Source organism: Hippocampus guttulatus, chromosome 12 (assembly GCF_054856545.1).
Source record: "Hippocampus guttulatus isolate MCC_2025c chromosome 12, RoL_Hgut_1.0, whole genome shotgun sequence".
NCBI classification, from domain to species: domain Eukaryota; kingdom Metazoa; phylum Chordata; class Actinopteri; order Syngnathiformes; family Syngnathidae; genus Hippocampus; species Hippocampus guttulatus.
In genome coordinates, this window is record NC_141272.1 from 17,125,822 (window position 1) to 17,144,582 (window position 18,761).

General features: G+C 41.8%; 1 protein-coding gene across 3 annotated transcripts in view; it reads right to left on the reverse strand.

Moving 5' to 3' along the window:
- Positions 1–406: 406 nt before the first annotated feature.
- The window catches only part of clcn2b (chloride channel, voltage-sensitive 2b), a 95,364-nt gene continuing 77,009 nt past the window's right edge, over positions 407–18,761 (reverse strand). Inside the window, exons 18-25 of one of the 3 annotated variants that reach the window (XM_086125980.1) lie at positions 17,984–18,095; positions 17,386–17,459; positions 16,839–16,913; positions 15,361–15,393; positions 9,576–9,614; positions 8,133–8,237; positions 3,442–3,528; positions 407–965 (exon numbers count right to left, since the gene is read on the reverse strand). In XM_086125980.1, coding sequence (XP_085982106.1) covers positions 771–965; positions 3,442–3,528; positions 8,133–8,237; positions 9,576–9,614; positions 15,361–15,393; positions 16,839–16,913; positions 17,386–17,459; positions 17,984–18,095 — 720 coding nt within the window. In that variant the 3' untranslated portion in view covers positions 407–770. The remainder of the gene's footprint in view (positions 966–3,441; positions 3,529–8,132; positions 8,238–9,575; positions 9,615–15,360; positions 15,394–16,838; positions 16,914–17,385; positions 17,460–17,983; positions 18,096–18,761) is intronic. The other 2 variants (XM_086125981.1, XM_086125982.1) reach the window with 2 other exon arrangements.

Here is an 18,761-nt window from a genome sequence, read left to right on the forward strand (position 1 = left end):
CAGAGGAGGAGTGTACGTCATTAAGTGGCTACAGGCCATTGGCCACGACTGCTTGCGTCGTGCATAATCTTGAAGTGGTGAGAACACTAAAGAGTCACCTTTCCAGTGCGAAAAATAGTGCCGTTACAAAAAGATAGTGCCTAGTAAAACCACATACACGAGACAATTGCAAAAATAAAAATAAAAAGCACAGCGCATACGGTATCAGTTATCACCATTCTTACAGTACACACAGTGGAAAAACCAACGGAAGACTGGTTGACTATAGAGGGCTCCTTTTAGCAATTACCCACAATGCACTACAGGCGGCCATATTGGAGGGCTGTTATAAACAAGCCATACACGAATAGACTTCGAATAGACTTTGTGTATGGCTTGTTTATAACAGCCCTCCAATATGGCCGCCGGTAGTGCATTGTGGGTAATTGCTAGAAGGACGGAGCCCTCTATTGTCTGGACAATACAAGCAACATGAACTACGCAATGTCTGCATCAGAACATCCCTTTTAAAAAGACTTCACTACGTGCGGAGCAGGACTTAGAAGTGTTCTGCTCTTGTGTGGAGGGTCCGCGATGGAGATTGCAAGTTTCCTAGATCAAACTTGCAAGTGGAGTTTACGGCAACAGTGAAGGACAACGAGAGAAGAAGAGACCGGCGGAGCAGTAGAACTCTTTCCACTTTTAAATATTGATCCGAAGCCCTGAGGAATTTGGCGATTACGGACCCTCAGTGTGTCCGCTTTTGATGCTTCTTCTACCTATTTTGGGCATCACTGGGACTTTTCGTCAGACTCCGGTGGTGTGTGTTCGCCGGGCAGTGACATTCTCTTTTCGCGATCCCACAGATTGTGGAGCTCAGTGGCCTCGTTTTCACTGCTGCTGGTGCCGCTGTCCCGGAAGCTGGCCAGAGGTGGGCGCACCTTCACGCCCTTCACCGTCACAGAGCCCTCGATTGCTTTGCGAAGCTGGACGGAGAGAAAACAGACGGAAGTCAAGTCAAGTTGATTGGGATACCTGCTAGAGGAAAACAAGAGAAACGGGACCATCAGAATTTTTATGAGCACAAAGTTCCAAAGCCAGCATTTGTGATGGGAGGGTGATATTCATGGCCATGAGTGGATACATTGAGTATCTGTAAAGGCACCATGAATGGTGGATGGCAGATACAGGTTTTGGAGCAACGTATGCTGCCATCTAAGGAATGTTTCTTTCAGGGACATCCCTGCTTATTTCACCAAGACAATGCCAAGCCACATTCTGCACGTTACAACCTCATGGCTTCACAGTAAATGATTGCAGGTACTGTACTAGACTGGCCTGCCAGCAGTCCAGACCGGTCTCCCATTCAAAATGCGCGGCGGAATATGAAATTCAAAATACAACACCAGAGACTGTTGAGCAATTAAGTCATTCATTAAATTCACTCCCAAAGAAATTTTTTTTGGGCTTCACAGACTTCACAAATTCAACCCGAGGTACTTAACTGTATATTTATTTCAAGGGGTAAGGTAAAAAGAGTCTGAAAATGGCTGGCACTGAAGGAGTTAAACAAGAATGGGAAATAATTCCACCGATCAAGCTTCAACAGTTACTGTCCTTTGTTCCCAAACACTTTAAGACTGTTGTTAAAAGGGACTTTGGGAATCATGCCGTCGTCCCAGTTTTTGGGGAATGTGCCGCCCGCATTACATTCAGAATGAGTAAATATTTGAGAAAAAAGAATAAATGTAAATACCACTCATCTGTTTGAATAGCTTGTCTTTGTTGTGTAGTCATTAGAAAAAAAGTTTGAAAATCATTGGATTCTGTTTTTATTTACGTTTTACACCACATCCACACAACACCTCCACAAACTTCAATGGAATTGTGTTTGTTTGAAAACTACGAAAAATATGTTTAATTCCTCGTTATTTAACGGGTTGAATCAATTGGCAAAGAGCTGCCGACATAAAACAACAACAACAACAAAGCTCATTAAAAGAGCTGAAGTAGGTAATGACAAATCAAACGAAAATTCACACCTGTCTTAACGTTTGCATTGAGACAGGTAAAATGGTTCAGGAAAGGAAGCGAGGTGGATACAAATGGCCGGCGTTGAGCCCGAATGGTTTTAACCAGCTTTAATTTTCTTATTATGCCGTATTGCATCTATTTTCGGTCTCAGAATCATACTAGATGCTAGTCTACACTCTGATTAAGGTCCACAAGCCATTTCCTATTTTACACCAGAATGTTTTCTCCAAGAGGTGATACGGAGGGAGATCAGGATCAGAGTGCAGCATGTGCTAGTCAGAACTATCCCTTGACATTTGAGGCTGTCTGCTGAAGATATTTGACAGAAATAACGGAGAAGGTGAAAGTCGAAGACGAAACGTATGCATTGCCAATGCTTCGCGGATAAAAGACAAACCTGAGTGCAAGAACTCATTTTATCATTTCGACCATCAACATCACATTTCTACCATCTCCTTTTTGTTTGACAAAAATCAACTCACTCAAAATGTTAATGTTGATACACTTAGTTTGCATATCATTTGCATCACATTTCCAACTCGCCAAAACTTATTAGGCCTCCCCACTTGCAAGCATTGCTCAAACATGTCTGCCATTGACTTGTGATATTCCAATTTAACGAAAACAGTTGACCACGGAGAGACTGAACAAAACGCAAGGGAAGCAAAAGCAAAAAAAAAAAAAACCTAAAAAAATTCTTAAAAAATGTTGATAAACATACAATATGGGTTTTCCACATGTAAAACGTATGACTGTTAATCTGTCAAACACTTGGAATTGTGAGTACTTTGCGAAAAAATATTTCACTTCCTGAAAATTATGGATCCCCAATACACCAACGGAGGTCTTGCGTTTGACTGAGAACTATCAATTAGCCCATTCCAGTTTGCCCGAGTGCAGTAATGAATACGTGAACAAAACCATCTCTCCACTTCCATATCGACAGAGTAGCATGTCTGTGTGACTGTCTGTCAGAACTATCTGCTTTGGATGGGCTATTGTCTGCCGATGCAACGCGGAACAAAAACACCTATGGTAAATGTCAGGGACGAAGAGCGCTGCACTTAGCAGGCAATCCTTTCTCCACTTCCTGGACAATTCACAAAGAGTGGGAGGGTGGATGGAGGGTGAGGGAACTTTGTTAATGAGGCAGATGGAGTGGGAGGGTGTGTAGACTGACAGAAAACAGACGTTTGAAAGAGATGGCAGTATCAAAGGAGTCTTTTGTTTGTCACTTTCCATAAGTAGAGGGAGGCGTCCATCATTTTGGCTGAAGTGCGTGCGTGCTTGTTATGTTGCAATTATGATTATGAAATACAGAGTGCCGGAAAGTGATGGCAGTCGTCGCTTTGAGCACAAACGAAAATGTGGTTTGACTGAGAGAAAAAAAAAGGAACAAGAAGCTGTAGTAAGCAACAATGTTCTTACCTCTTTAAGGGAAACGACCCCAATGAGACGTCCAATACTGGTGACGTAGGCGTGGTCAAGGCCCAGCAGGGAGAAGATGGTGTGCGTCTGGAAGGAAGACAGCAGCAGAGTTGAGAATACTCTAAATAGGCACGGCAGTTTCTTTGCTCAAAAAAACCCTCCAAAAAGTACTCCATACAGAGTACAGCATTCTCTCAAATGATCCTTGTTCACAGGGGGCTACAGAAGAAACTGAAAACACAAACCAAAATGACACTATAATTTTCGTCTTTGTTAAAAAAAGAATTAAATAAATGTAAAAAAATATATAAATCACTTGTAAAACAGCCCCAGCACCTCCCCCCACCCCCCGCCCCCAAATGACCAAAGAGAGAGGCATTCAAATAAAAGTTTTGCAAAAATGGAGCCAATTTCAAGACTGAAACAGTTCTGTGCCAACAAGAAGATGGTTTCGAGCAGGGGTGTCAAACCCATTTTTGTCGTGGGCCACATTATAATGACCGTTTACCTTGGAGGGCCATTATGACTGAAAACAACTAAAGAAGTCAAGAATAATGGCTCATTCACCGATTGTTTAAATTAGTGTCATGAGGGGTTTGCTTCCAATATCTCGCTTATTTATTACATGTGAGAATTTGAAATTTGGGTACAGATTTTAGCAATCATCCTAGAAGTTGACATGTTTGATTTGCTTTCGCGGGCCACATAAAATGATGAGTTTGACACCCGTGGTTTAGAGCAACCATGAATCAGGAAAGGTTATCGGTAAAAGATCAAATAATGTCTTCAAAGCAAAAAATATTCACCCTTTCACGCACCCTGTAGCCTGACAACATGAAAAGCTGTCCACTGTAGTAACCGCGGTTAATAACAGAACTTGGTCTGCCAACAGTCTGTTAAAATGTTTGTCTGAATTAGCATTAACTGAAGTGATCTTAAAGGGGAGACTTCTGCGGATGCTTAAACATCTCGGCAATATAAACAGTCAATTTTCCCTCGCCATAATGCCACTTAACAAACATCTGCTGTACAGCAAACATCTGGAAAAAGGCAAGGCGGCAGCTGTTTTCAACGTTTGTAACATCCTCAAACGGTACAGCCGGAACACTTCTAAAATGCTGCGAGCCAAAATGTAGGACCTCCGAAATAACACTTTCAGATTCTTAGAAATAAAATAACACGGGGTGGGGTTGGGTGTTTGTCCAGCAAGGTTTTAAAAAACAAACAAACAAATGATTTGCAGCCCAAAAAAAAAAAAAAAGGAAGCTAAAATGCTGTCATCGAGGCACCCAGCAGACTGCATCTTCGACATAAACAAATGATTTACATACGTGGACTACAGTTGACTGCGTGACACATGAAGTGTTTTATTTTGATTACATTTAAGATGAGATAAGAAAACCTTTATTTGTCTCGCAATGGAGAAATTCCCAATTCACAGCAGCAAAGTTATGAAAGGAAGAAGTAGGCGACAAAATATAGGAGCCACTCTTGCGGCGCCATCTTGAAGTAAAGTAACAAAATAATGATACATTATTGCATAAGTATGACAGTGAGTTATGGCCAAAGATGGACTGCTCTTCCCCCACCCCCAGATTGGCCGCTGGTCAATCCTACATGGTGAATGTGAACTGGGCAGACATGTCAACTATTTATTGGCATGCAGGAAAAGGGAAATAATCCAGTGTCCTACGCCAACCAAGAAATTTGATCACTGCGCATTACCTGGACGGGCACTGTGAATACCACTTTGAACCAATTTTTTTAATGTTATTTATTTCTTTATTTTAACTTGTTTACACGCCTCTTGTTTTTTCCACTTTCAAACTCGGACTTGCACCGCATTTGCTGAAGCAATTTTTTATTTTTTTTTTACCCACGAGGATCGTTAAAGTTGCATTTAATCTTCCCCTCACTGCAGGTTCTCGCATGCATCCTGCTGAAAGCAACAGAAGGAGCACCAAGTCAAAAACTTTACCGGCCGCTCAGCTGGTTGCTGGTCCGATAGTGCTTAATTGCACTCTCTGTTGAACCGGAGGAGGCATGTGGGGATACTTGAGTTTGGTCCCACTGTGTTGTTAAGTAAATGGTGGCTGTGGCTTTCAAGCATACGTCACTTGTTTCCTTGAAGAGAATATGCTGTAGTATATTCTCAATGAAAAAATCACTCATGCGTTTTGGATTATGGAGGCGGCAGGCGCTCAGTCTGCACTTATTCCGCACTGAATGGTCAAAGGTTAAATAAAGCAATTGTGTTGGTCAACATTATGAAGGTGACAACAAACCGGCTTGTGTGCTTTTACTGCACTGCTACTACATCCTTCAGAGATGTGTTCACTTAGCAAAGATACAATTTTCCAGGCTTCAGTGAAGCAAACAAACAAAAGCAGTCAAACTTGTTCATGATATTTGTTCAATGAGAAGATAAATCCAAACTTATGACCTTCATGGAATGGTCCCAAGTTATAATCAGCGCACGTGAAACTAATTTGCCTACAATTCTAACTTTAGCAGCTGACTGCCTGAAAATAATTTTGGGGGCTGTGGAAGTATCAAGATTCAACTGTATTATTACTGCAGTAACTTTTACTTTTATCGTTTTCATGGAAGGGAGCCAATTGCGTAATCTGCTCAGCATCGGCTCTTTGCCAGCAAATGAGCTACATTCATTACACGTATCCTCATCACCAAATGAGGTTGGAAAGAAAGTGACAAACTGAGCAGGCAGAAGGAAGGAAAAGTAAAAGAAGACTCACAACTGCTAGGCTAAATAATCATAGTAATAATTATTGAACAAATAAAAGAGTTTTGGGAGTAGTTTCATGAATAGTTAAAATCCAGCTGAATAAGCGTGGGGCTCTTGCTCTAGAAATCAGACCAAATCCATCACGCAGCAGTATGGAAAAAAAAAATGAAGCGTTGTGACTTGCAAAGATCATCCCTGATGAATTGTTCTCCCAACACACACTTGGCTGAATGTATCGATTGGGATGCGAGAATCATCATCTTTTTCAATTCTTAAACTCCACTGGTTAAATTCCTGGATTCGACAAAAAGATCCCTCCAGGCAACCCCGATTGCAGCATTTTCACACTGTAGACTCTGTTGATTAATTGTGGCAAAAGAAATTCTTTCAATTTTTTGTGCGGATACTGCATAAGAAAGAAAAAAGTTGGCATGCTGCATGCTACATGTACAATATCTACAGTGCATATATCGACAGTCTGTAAACAGCACTGGGCAGTATTTATTATGCAGAGTGTGTGTGTGTGTGTGTGTGTGTGTGCGCGGGTGGTGTCGGCTTTTGATAATGTGCAGTAGAGGGAGGAGATGGACAGTACACAGTCTCTCTCTCTCTCTCACTTAAATGTTTAAAAGGTATCAACCCGGCAGCCATACAACAAAGGACAGAGAGAAGGTAGTATTCTCAATGGAGGACATTAGATACTGCCACAGCTGCAACCCACAAAGGATTAGCAGGTGACATGTTTGGAAACACGACAGGATCGCGTGTGTGTGTGTGTGTGTGTGTGTGTGGTGTGTGTGTGCGTGTGTTTGGGCCCACTACTTTCTATGGCATGTTGCAAAGAAAACACAATCAACACAAGCACATTGCTACATGTAAGTGAAGCTGAAGGAAAAGGATTTGAAAGATACTGAGCCAATGTATGTTCCGTATTTACAAAATAAATAATGTCCGTAATGTCCTGAAAGAAACAAAAGTTTAGATGCATGATGCACACAACTTTTGAATAATATCAAAAGTAACAATAAACCGGCGGGGTGGCCGGGCTAATCGCAACTAAACTTAAAGGACGGTACTGAAGGGTTGCCATAGTAATGGAGACACCATTCTTATTCTTAAGTACCGTATTTTCTGCACTATAAGGCGCAGCTAAAAGCATCCCATTTTCTCAAAAGCCGACAGTGCGCCTGATAAACCGATGCGCCTTATATTTAGTTATACTGTCTCTTTATATTCCCCATTGAGTTGTTTCCCTGTTAGTGTTCCTATGCCATCTAGTGGCGATTATGAGCAGGAACCAATTGTAACATAAAAGGGTTCTGCCCGACACTAATTGCATTCGCCAACATACACTTCAACAGAGAACTACTTTATGAGCTCTGGGCAGCCATTATCAAATGAAGATAATACCAAAAGCATAGTTAACTACTGACTAAATGAAGGAAGAAGGAGACAAGCAGGACTTCGAAGGATATTTAGCCCTTTGTGGATGTGAGCCCACGAAGTTTGTGTGCCTTTTTGATTCAACAAAAAGGCACATAAACCTCGCTCATAAACCTTCATAACTTTTGCCTTTCCTTTATTGTTTTTTAATGCCATTTGTATTTATAAGTTTAATGTCCATGTTTGTGACCAATTCTCATGTCTTTGTTGTTTGTGAAGGCTCTATATAAATGAAGCTGTATTGTTTTGTATTGTATTTTATTCCCTTTAATGTAGCACCATCTAGTGGGTGCATAACACAACCGCAGCCACTATTGTAACTTCTATTCTATGCGCCTTATAAAGCAGTGCACCCTATATACGAAAACACTTTTAAAATATGCCATGCATTGCAGTCCAAAGTGCCCTATAGTGCAGAAAATACGGTATGTTGCTGTTGTGATTTCAGTTATCGCTACCTAAATGTTGCTATAAGACCTCACAGCTGTCTTTACAGTCTGACCTTGTGCAGTGATGTGCGTTCCACGAGCTGGAAGGGGGCAGGATCAATCTTGCAGTTGTTAAAGTTGACCTGCTCATCAAGCTGCATCTCTTCCCACTCTGCAATCTACAAACACACACACACACACACACACACACACACACACACACACACACACACACACACACACACACACACACACACACACACACACACACACACGCGCACACGCGCACACACACACACACACACACACGCACACACACACACACGAGAGGATCGTTCACGTTAAATAAGAAGAAAGAACAAGACAAATGAGATAAAACATTGATGTGGAATAGAAGATTTTAAACCGACCTAAATATATAGAAACCAATGATAAGAAATTATATATTTTGGGCATTTATAAGGCATAGTGAAGAAGAATATAAAGCACAAGAGTTTTATTTGCCGTTCAAGACCGTAAACTCCTTTAAGGCAGTACGTATATCAAATGAGAAGCAGCAATTTTCAAATTTACTTTTAGATGAGAAGACATCTTTATGCAGTCAGTGGAGTAGCCCCTGCTGACCCTTAAACAGGTGACACAAGTTCTGATTCGAAGCTATAAACCTGGAGCAAAAGCACTCTTGAAAAATGCTCAGAGGAGCTCATCCGTTTATGTGTGTCATCAGTCACCACACGGAAGGCTTACAAATTATTCGATGGCGGCGTTGAAATAATCTGCTCCATCTGATAGCCAATCAGTGGACTGGGGACCCCACTAAAGTGGTTTCTTAATCATATGTGCTGCGACGGAGGGCGAGTGGTGAACCAGGAGGGAGGAGGTAAGGTGATGAATCAGCAGATGTGCGTATGGGTGCGTATATGACGGAAGAAATTTGTGATTTTGATGGTAGAAATGACAATATCTTGCAATATTTGAATAATGGAAGGTGCAAGGTTCAGAACCGGCAGCGGCAGAATGTTAAAGGTGGACATATTAGGGTGAACGACACTTTTAATTGCTTGTACACAAATACTGGAGTTGGGCCTCTGGAGTGCCTGCACACCAATCAAAAGAATGAAATGAACCTGCAAAGTAAATATTTTGTTGTCCGCCTGTTTCTGAAAACCTAATGTGTGAGCGAGTCGTTTCGGCTCTTTTGCCCAAATGTTACGTAACAGCGGGGTTATTTTCTGTACACTTCACAGCAGCTAGGCCGGCTGCTACCCAGAGCAACGTCACGGTTAAACTAGCCAGTAGCGACTTTGTGCAAGAGCCATCCATTTGCAATCTGGAGGGCTGAAACACCACATCAAACCAAATGGTGAACACCCTGACATAGAGTTTTGTTTTTTTGTTGCCTGCACGGTTTCGTGAAAATATCTGATGGTCGGTGTTGCCTCCGCGAGGGAGAACAGGATCCCCTCTGTCTTGCCGAGGCTTTCGACTCAGAGCAGTAAATGCACCAGTGGACTTACCTCTCTGATGGTCATATCATCTTCCACATCGTCGTCGTCCTGCGGATGTAAAATGCACACACAAAAAATAAATTAGTCAATTCTGTGAGACTACAGATGATCACAGATTCAATTACAATTTCAAGGAAGCATATTGTCAGTATGATATGATGTATGAATTCTTGCTGGCTAATATTTGTGCTTTTAAACTGCAGGGTTTCTATCATTGCAGCAAATGGAATGACACATTACAGACGCGTGGTCACCCATGCATCACATCATGAGCGTTGCAATGGACACGAATGGAATGAGTGACTAAAGGAGCGACTACAGTGCATTTTAGGAGCGAGGGAGTATGATGTGTGCGAATTCGCACCAGATGATCATTATAATGATGGATTGTCACCACCCTCAGAGCCTCTGGCTGATAAATTCCGATTGGACGTTGCCATTGTTGACAAGCTGGAAAAGCAACCCCTCTTCCTTTGAAGAAAAATACAGTGCACGTTCAGTTACGTGCTGCCAAGCGGGCGTTTATTTGCTCGGAATTTAATGTGTGTGTTAAGGAAAAATGGGAGGGAAAAGTAAGCATAACCCCGGGGCTGATGGGAGCCTGAGCTCATTTATCCTCATCGCTGCAGTGGACGACCTGTTGGTAACCTTAGCAACTGCAGCCGTGGGGTAGAAAGAGGTGCTCCATGCAAGCAGAGGGCAGTTGTGTCTGGACTTGATGAGACCAAGCGCGGACACGTTTCAGAAGAGCGGGAGCTGTTACAGCTCCAGATGGATTTCAAATTGGAAGTCATACTTCGGAGCTGTAACGATGGTAACAAAAACGGTCTATAGATGCTCACAGAAGTAAGAGCAAGCAGTGAAGTGTGTGAGGTTTCCTCACTTTTTAAGTCACGTTTTTCACTTCAGTCACTCTGGCGGTAGACGTTAAAATATACAACGATCAATTAGTTAATACTATAATTCAAAGAGTGATCATCAACGGCATGTTTGAAAATTCAAATGAAGGACACACAGAAAACAAAAAATAAAATAAGATAAAATCATCATATCCTGTACTGGGAATGAAACTGTCACCGAAAAAAGTAACTTCACCGTGTAAAATTATGTCATGCATATCACTCGCCAAATTTGCATTTAAGTCACGAGAAACACAACATGAGGGCGCAGACTGTATATTATTGTATTCACGCTTTTCAAGGTTTTTCAACTTTGACGGCTAGACTTACACCAACCGTTCCCTTTTGGGACATGTTGAAAAGATGCTTCAGCTTTTTTGGCCCTGTTGCTTTGACAGAAATGTGACACTTTAGTTTAAACGAATCAACAATATTTTTGATCAGTCTGACAAATCAAGATCAGAATAAATCAAAATTCGGATTTTCACTACAATTCATTATTTTCATCAGATGTAAGGGGGAAAAAAACCCTCCCCAAAACGTATGTTACGTAGCATTGAGTGTCCTCCTATTTGGTTGCCTGAATAACAGTTTAAATTGTCAAAGTAATAAAAAAAGACATTCCAAAGTTTCTCCCTGATGCTCATGTTTCTAGTAATGATGTTTCTCTAAGCGACTGCCAGACAGTAAACGGTGCAAGAGGGGAACATTACAACAGTAATCACATGCAGGCAATTAACTGCTGATTTTCCCGCTACTAATGATAACTTCTTTGCTCATCGTTTACAAATTCTATTACCGGTACTGTCTTACCACCACATCTGATTAGGAGGCAGGCTTTTACACCATTGTTAATGGCTTTGTCGTTAATACAATGCTGTGGGGAAGGAGAATGTTTGGCTCTGCCGCACTTCTTTTCTACGTCATCCATTGTTCTTCATTCTTGAAAATTGAGTTACAAACCGCTACCGCTTTGTAGCTCATGGTTTTTCTTTCTTTTATTGAACTTCGGAAATGATAACAAAACTGTTTTGTGTCTTTTTCAAATGCTACAATCATGCTGTTGTATTGCTGCCTCCTCGCCCCCCCTCCAATTTATAGGTAGGTATGCATTCAGCTGATGACGAGGAAGCTCAACCGTGGATAAAAATGAATGTATAATTGATTCGACGTTTTCCAAAAATGGCATTTAAAACGTCTGCTTGGGCTTCGAGATCTGTATTTGGAGGCTCAACAGTTGGAGGCTCCAGATGTTTCAACCACTTAGCTCATGTTCTCCCACTATCCCTTGAGCGAATTATCCTCCAGCTACTTTTTTGATGCAATGGTGTTTTTGATTTTTTCTCGACCAATTTGATCCAATTGGTCAAGGTGTCAGTTCATCTGTGAAAATGGACAGCATTTGACCACAGGAAATTATTTTTACATGCACCGCAGGTGGGCAAACGTTGATGCTCAACGGCCACATTTGATTTTTGAAAAGACTGCTGGGTCAGGTCATTAAGAGGTGAGGTATTTAAAAAAAAGAAAACATTGAAAAAAAAAAGAGTCAACCATTTAAAATATTCAAATTTTTTGATTTGCTTTATTTTGAAAGATTCAATTCTAATCTATTATCCAACTTTTAAATTGGAACGCCATTTACATGTACATGTAGATGTGTTTCTATAAGTCCTGCCTCAAAATATATTTTTAAACCAATGATTGAGAAGTATGACGTTCAAATGAATAGATACAATTTATTAAACCAATTCCAGGGAAAAAAAAAGTATGGATAAATGCAGCAAATATCGCATTGTGGATTAAAGAATGGAGCATGCCTTATGTGCCCCACGGACCATACTTTGCACACCCTCGATTTATCACCTGCTGAACACAGTGTTCAGAGCAAAATTTTCAATATTTTTTGTCTCTGGGTAATAGCGAATGCAGTGATGTGTGAAACATACTCAGAAGTCATTTTAAACTGGAAAGCGATTTACAAGTGGTTAGTCTATCGCCCGCTTTGTTCACCCAGTGGTAAAAGGACAGAGATCAAGTCACCATGTCGTTTTCTGCAAGCGTCAATTCAACGTGTTAAAGATTAGTAATAAAAAAGATGCATATTGCCTTGAGATTTCCCCCCAAAGATGGCATAAGAAATGAAAAAAAAAGGAAACAACAGCAACCAAACAAACAGACAAGAAAAGAAAACCCTTGAGCCCACAAGTCATCATAAATAAAGCATGACAGCATTATGAAAACTCAAGAAGGGGGAAAAAAATAATGAGAAAACTGAGACTGAGAGGCTGGGCGTCATCATTTCTCTGAAACAGACTACTGATGTCATTTACTCTGCATCAATATTTCATGACCGAGATAGAGGGAGTGGAAGAGGCAATCTAGAGGTGTGAAGGCTTTTGAAAAATCATAAAGATGGACGAAGAGTGTGATGCGTGGACACATCCACATTTCCAAACAAACAACAGGCAAATAGAGGAACCGTGAGGGACTAACTTGATCCCTCCTCCGTCACAGGCAAAACCAGAAGGTTTGAAAAATATGTTTGGATAAAGTCATCCATAGTCTTGACCATGCCCACATAACATTCGAAAAATGTAGAATAATGGCTGCTCTCAACATCACCATTTGACAAAAGAAGACCAGCTTATAGTGGGAGAAAAAGGTCACAGCCCAATGAAATGCACCCACACTCTGGCGCCACAAGGCTTTGTTACGTATGACTTCACTGTCGAGCTGCAATGACTAACGGGCGAAAAAGTGATTCTGAAAGCCCACTTAACACATCCAAAAATTAACTAATAATGTGTTTTCTCTGCACAGATCACACAGCGAGCCTATAATTGGTACTCGTTTGAAACATTGTTGGTCTCCTGGTAGGTCTTACTATTAACCATCAATCGCGGATAATTGCCTCGCCGTCCAACAATTAAATCCATCCATCCATCCATTTTCCGAACCGCTTGATCCTCACTCGGGTCGCGGGGGGTGCTGGAGCCTATCCCAGCTGTCTTCGGGCAGTAGGCGGGGGACACCCTGAATCAGTTGCCAGCCAATCGCAGGGCACACAGAGACGAACAACCATCCACGCCCACACTCACACCTAGGGACAATTTAGAGCGTCCAATCAGCCTGCCATGCATGTTTTTGGAATGTGGGAGGAAACCGGAGCACCCGGAGAAAACCCACGCAGGCCCGGGGAGAACATGCAAACTCCACACAGGGAGGCCGGAGCTGGAATCGAACCCGGTACCTCTGCACTGTGAAGCCGACGTGCTAACCACTGAACTACCGGGCCGCCACAATTAAATCCAAAATATGTATTCATTTCATTTTGAAGTAGCAGCAACATAACCACAGAGATGTATTGTGTTATTGTTGAGAAAGCAGCTTGGGAGATAAAGGATGTGCAAAATTTGTTAACGAACCGAACGAAGAGTGGCTGTTAGAGGAGGCAATCTGGTGGTAACAAATTCACAAGAGCACCACCCATCACAAATTCAAAGTAACAATAATAAATTCTGAACGTTTGCGACAAATAAATGTCGCTACTCATTTTCAGAGAAACAAATACTTTATTGTTGTACAGTTTAGATCGCCCCCATGTTGAGACACGCCTCAAACTGCGTTCCGTATTCAGAGAGAGAACATTTTTTTTTGGGGTTTTGAAGTAGAAGCACAACTTTATACTACTAATATGCTTCACGGCGCCACCACTAGATAGCGGTAGCAGCCTTCACAACAGCCGGCCAGCATCAATTCAAGCTCCTGTATTTTCTCCACTACAAGGCGCAGCTAAAAGCATTCCATTTTCTCAAAAGCCGACAGTGCGCCTGATAAACCGATGCGCCTTATATCTAGTTTTACTGTCTCTTTATATTCCCAATCGAGTTGTTTCTCTGTTGTCCGTGTTCCAATGCCATCTAGTGGTGATTATTAGCAGGAACCAATTGTAAGGTAAAAGGGTTCTGCCCGGCACTAATTGACATGTGCATCCGCCAACACAGACTCAAACAGATAATTACTTTGTGAGCTCTGTGCAGCCATTATGAAACGGAGATAAGACCAAAAGCAGAGTTAACTCCTGACTAAACGAAGGAAGAAGGAGACAAGCAAGGATATTTTCCCCCTTGTGGATGTGAGCCCACGAGGTTTGTGTCCCTTTTTGTTGAATCAATTGTTTTCATGACTTTTGTTTTTGATTTATTGTTTTGTAATGCCATTTGTATTTATATGTTTCATGTCCGTGTTTGTGACCAGTTGTCACGGGGTGCCAAATAATAAAACATGTTTTATGGACTTGGTGTCTTGCTTCATGCAACATCCTGAGCTACATATGGATCAATATTCTCATTTCTTGGACGTCATATATTAAATGTTCTGTAGAGTGCTTTGTTAAAGCTGCAGCGGTTGTGAAAGCTCTATATAAATCAAGCTGTATTGTATTGTATTGTATTTCCTTTAGCATAGCTCCAACTGCTGGATGCATAACTAAACTGCAGCCACTATTGTAGCTTCTATTCCATGTGCCTTATAATGTAGTGCGCCCTATATATATTTTAAAATAGGCCATTCAATGAAAGTGCGCCTTATACTCCCAAGCGCCTTATAGTGCGGAGAATACAGTAGCTTGCTTCCACCGGAAGGACAATATCAGCTGACTATCCACGCAAGCACTGGAAGAACATGCAAACTCCGCACAGGAAGGCTGGACCTGACATTCTGAACTTAAAAACTGTGACTCAAACAGAACCACTCGTTCACCGTGCAGTCCGACAAATTGATATGCATCGCCTCGATTTGGAAGTACAGATTTGAAAGTGCTGAAAAACGTGTTTCTCATTATATGTTCACATTCAAAGGTTTAGAATGAATGGGAATAATATTTGTCTCACCCCAAAGAAACCCCTTAGGCTGGGTGGTGGCTCCTGGTGAAGGGAATGGCATTGCATACAGAATGATGAGAAAATCCATTTACTTTGCTGACATGATCATGTGATAGGTAATCAAGGATTGTTTGATTTATCACATGCCATCAAAGCAAAGCAGATGTTGATGGGATTTGTATTTTTTCAACTTACAATCAGATGCTTAAATCAATGATTGCCATCCAATAATGCAAATATAGCAATTGGTAATTTGACAGCAGGTAACGTCACAGTCAAAGAATGACAATTTGTCGATTGCACTTCTCATGCATTATCCTTTTTCGCTCTCATACAAGGTGAGCTGTTGCTCAAACATGCCTTCTTATGAAAATATATGATTCTCAAATTGTGATACAGTACGTATAGCTGCATGCACAGGAGAACTCACTCTCCCAATTCAGAGTATTTAGTCCACTGAATATCGCAGACTTCCAAACACACAATCTGACTTTGGGCCACTCCAGAAAGGCGATGCCAACTCTGGGAGGTTGTCACTGATTGGACACCTCGGGTGACACAGAAGGATGGAAAGAACAGCATGCCAGGTTTGAACAGCCTCAAACTTGTCGAACATCTGACCACTTGTTTTTCAAATAAAGTAAGATGAAAGTTATATGTAGATGTTTCGGGAAGACTTCTGGAGCCACAAGTGTTCAATTTAAAACAGAAATTGGGTTTCAGAAAGGAGAGCGGCCAGCTCAAAAGCAGGAAAAAACAAGATTCCTGGAGTGTTAAGAGCTTCAACACAATAGTGTGGATTGAATAGATTTTGATGAACTGCTCTGATTAAGTATTTCAAAAAAAAATTACCACTGTGCAGGCCATTATCCCATATTGAAATCGGATATTTGTTCAGTCAGCACGTCACAACTAATGCCCACAAAAACATCCTTGTTTCACACCAAATTGGTCCCTATTTTTTATATTTCTGAATACGTACAGTACATTATGTGTTGTGTCACTGACGAGAAAAAAGTGGTGAGCTTGCTTAACTTGCCTTTATTAATTAGAGTGTTCCGCTGTGCACTAAAAATTCTGCTAATGCAGAATGGCGAGAATGGATTTTTCCCCCCGCTGTCAGGAAGCAATAAATAAGTGTGGCCATTTCAGTGGTCAAATGTTCTCCATAACCTCTCATGACCTTTGGACCAATAAAACAGATCCAGCAAAATGGAGCTAAGTTTTGAAAATCATGGAAGCAAGCAACAACCAGCAATGAGAGGTCAGCAGGCAGTTTACAGGTTTAACAAGAAGAGACTGTTCAAAAGTTGTTGGCACAATGGCACAGATGGGCTTGGGGTCAGCATTTCCCAGATCACAGGCCATTGGCATGAGCAATTAGCCCTGGAATGGAATGGTAGCGTGATACGTTTTGATTGGCTGATGAACCTATTACCCGGCGGAATCCTGGCATTTGGGTTGCCTTCAAATGATGGCTCTCTTACCACAACAGATATCCGGACTCGTTTTGACTGCCTCCTGCTGTCAGGAGACACGGGGCTCTCGACATTGTTGTTTTTCTTCCACCAACCAAGGACAAGCAGACAACATTAAAAAACACCCTTCACAGCTGAAGAAATGGAAAGCAAACAAAAACAAACTTTCCTGCGAGTTCTAAATATGTATCTCGCAAATAGACTGCAGCACGGTGGAAAGTTAGTTGCGATACTATAGTTGTAGATTGAATGAGAAAAAAATAATAATACCTTCGATTCGCTCTCTCAGTTACAATTCTCAAGACAAAATGGAAAATAAGTGTCTTGTACTGGCGTTGGCTGAGATTTCAGTGTTGTTCATTGGATTTATTTGCTTGTGTGGGAGGTACTGTACTGTCGAGTGTGAAGCATGTATGTGAGAGTGTGAAGCATGTGCGAACAGCAAGTCGTGAGCCACTGTGTGCGTGTGTGTGTGTGTGTGTGTGTGTGTGTGTGTGTGTGTGTGTGTGTGTGTGTGTGCTGCTGTTGGGTGCGTTCAAGGATAGGGTTCTCTCACCTCCATGAGCTCCGCATCTGGACTGGCACAAAACAAGTTCTTTAGACTGGAGTTGCTTGAATGATCCTGTGAGCCTACGAGACAAAAATGGCCGACGCTGTCACACAATGAACAGGAGTGACGTCAAAAGCTCCCCAAATCTCAAGATTTGGACTTTTACTAGTAATTCTTTCCAAAAATATGGCTCAAAAGCTGCTCTTAAAGCTGTGACCTGTCATCATGCGGGACGTCAGCAAATCTCTTGAGACTTCAGTTCAGCAAACATCTAGAAATGCATTTAGCTTTTGCAGTCTTTTTATGACACTTATGGAACTCCTATACAGGAAAATGAGTTGTGTGAGTCAACAATGTTAAAAAACAAAACACAAAAAAACCCCAAATTGTGCTATATGAGACAGAGGTTTTATTGTTATTCCAGTTTGCAAATGCAAGTCATGATCTGAAAAATGAGAATTAGTTGACCTGTGTATCAACAATCCTCTGGAATTAAAATGATGAATATTTACACTGACACTGTCGAAGTTCCCGATTTTTCATTTGTCAAGATGAACGAGTCAATCTCTCATTGAGAAATAAATAAAGTAACAGTATGACACACCGATGGGGATATCAATGGGCCGCTCCACCACGGACGGTCTCTTCAGAGCAGGTTTCAAGGGCTTCTGAGGAACTGGACGAGTAGGACTGAATGAAGACTCTTCAGTCGAGATCTGCAAACGCACATACAAAAAACATACAGTAAGTTAAATACTTTTGACAACTACTGCAGGATAAGCATCCCTCCATCCATCCAAACTTCTGCTTATCTGCAGTCAGGTCGTGTGTGCAGCAGCCTTAAGAGGGAAGCCCAGACTTCACGCTCCCCAGCCACTGCATCCAGCTCTTTCATGGGGATCTCGAGGCATTAAATACAGTCTCTCCAACATGAATTGGGTTTTTCCAAGGGCCTCCTCCCTGGGGCAAGTGATTGCAACACGACACCGGGGAGACGCCCAGGAGGCCTCCACATTAGAAGCAGGAACCACCTAATCTGGTTCCTCTTGAGATATTCAACCTCTCAAAGGGAGAGCCTGGACACTCTGCAGAGGAACCTCATTTCATGTGCTTGTATCCGTGATCTTGTGCTTACGGTCAAAGCTTACGGTTCAGTTCCTGTAACAATCCACCTGTCGAGGATACTAAAGTGGAACAGTTGAAAGCCTCAGCTGTGCTTACAAATTCTGTACTCAAGAATAGCTTATGAGCATACTGGGTGGCAAAGGACAGTGATGACGGTGTCACTAGAAACAAATCCAACGAACTGCTAGCACTGTGAACACCGGCAACCCCCCCCCCCCACCCCCACCCCAGCCATAAACCCTGAATAGACCTTTTCA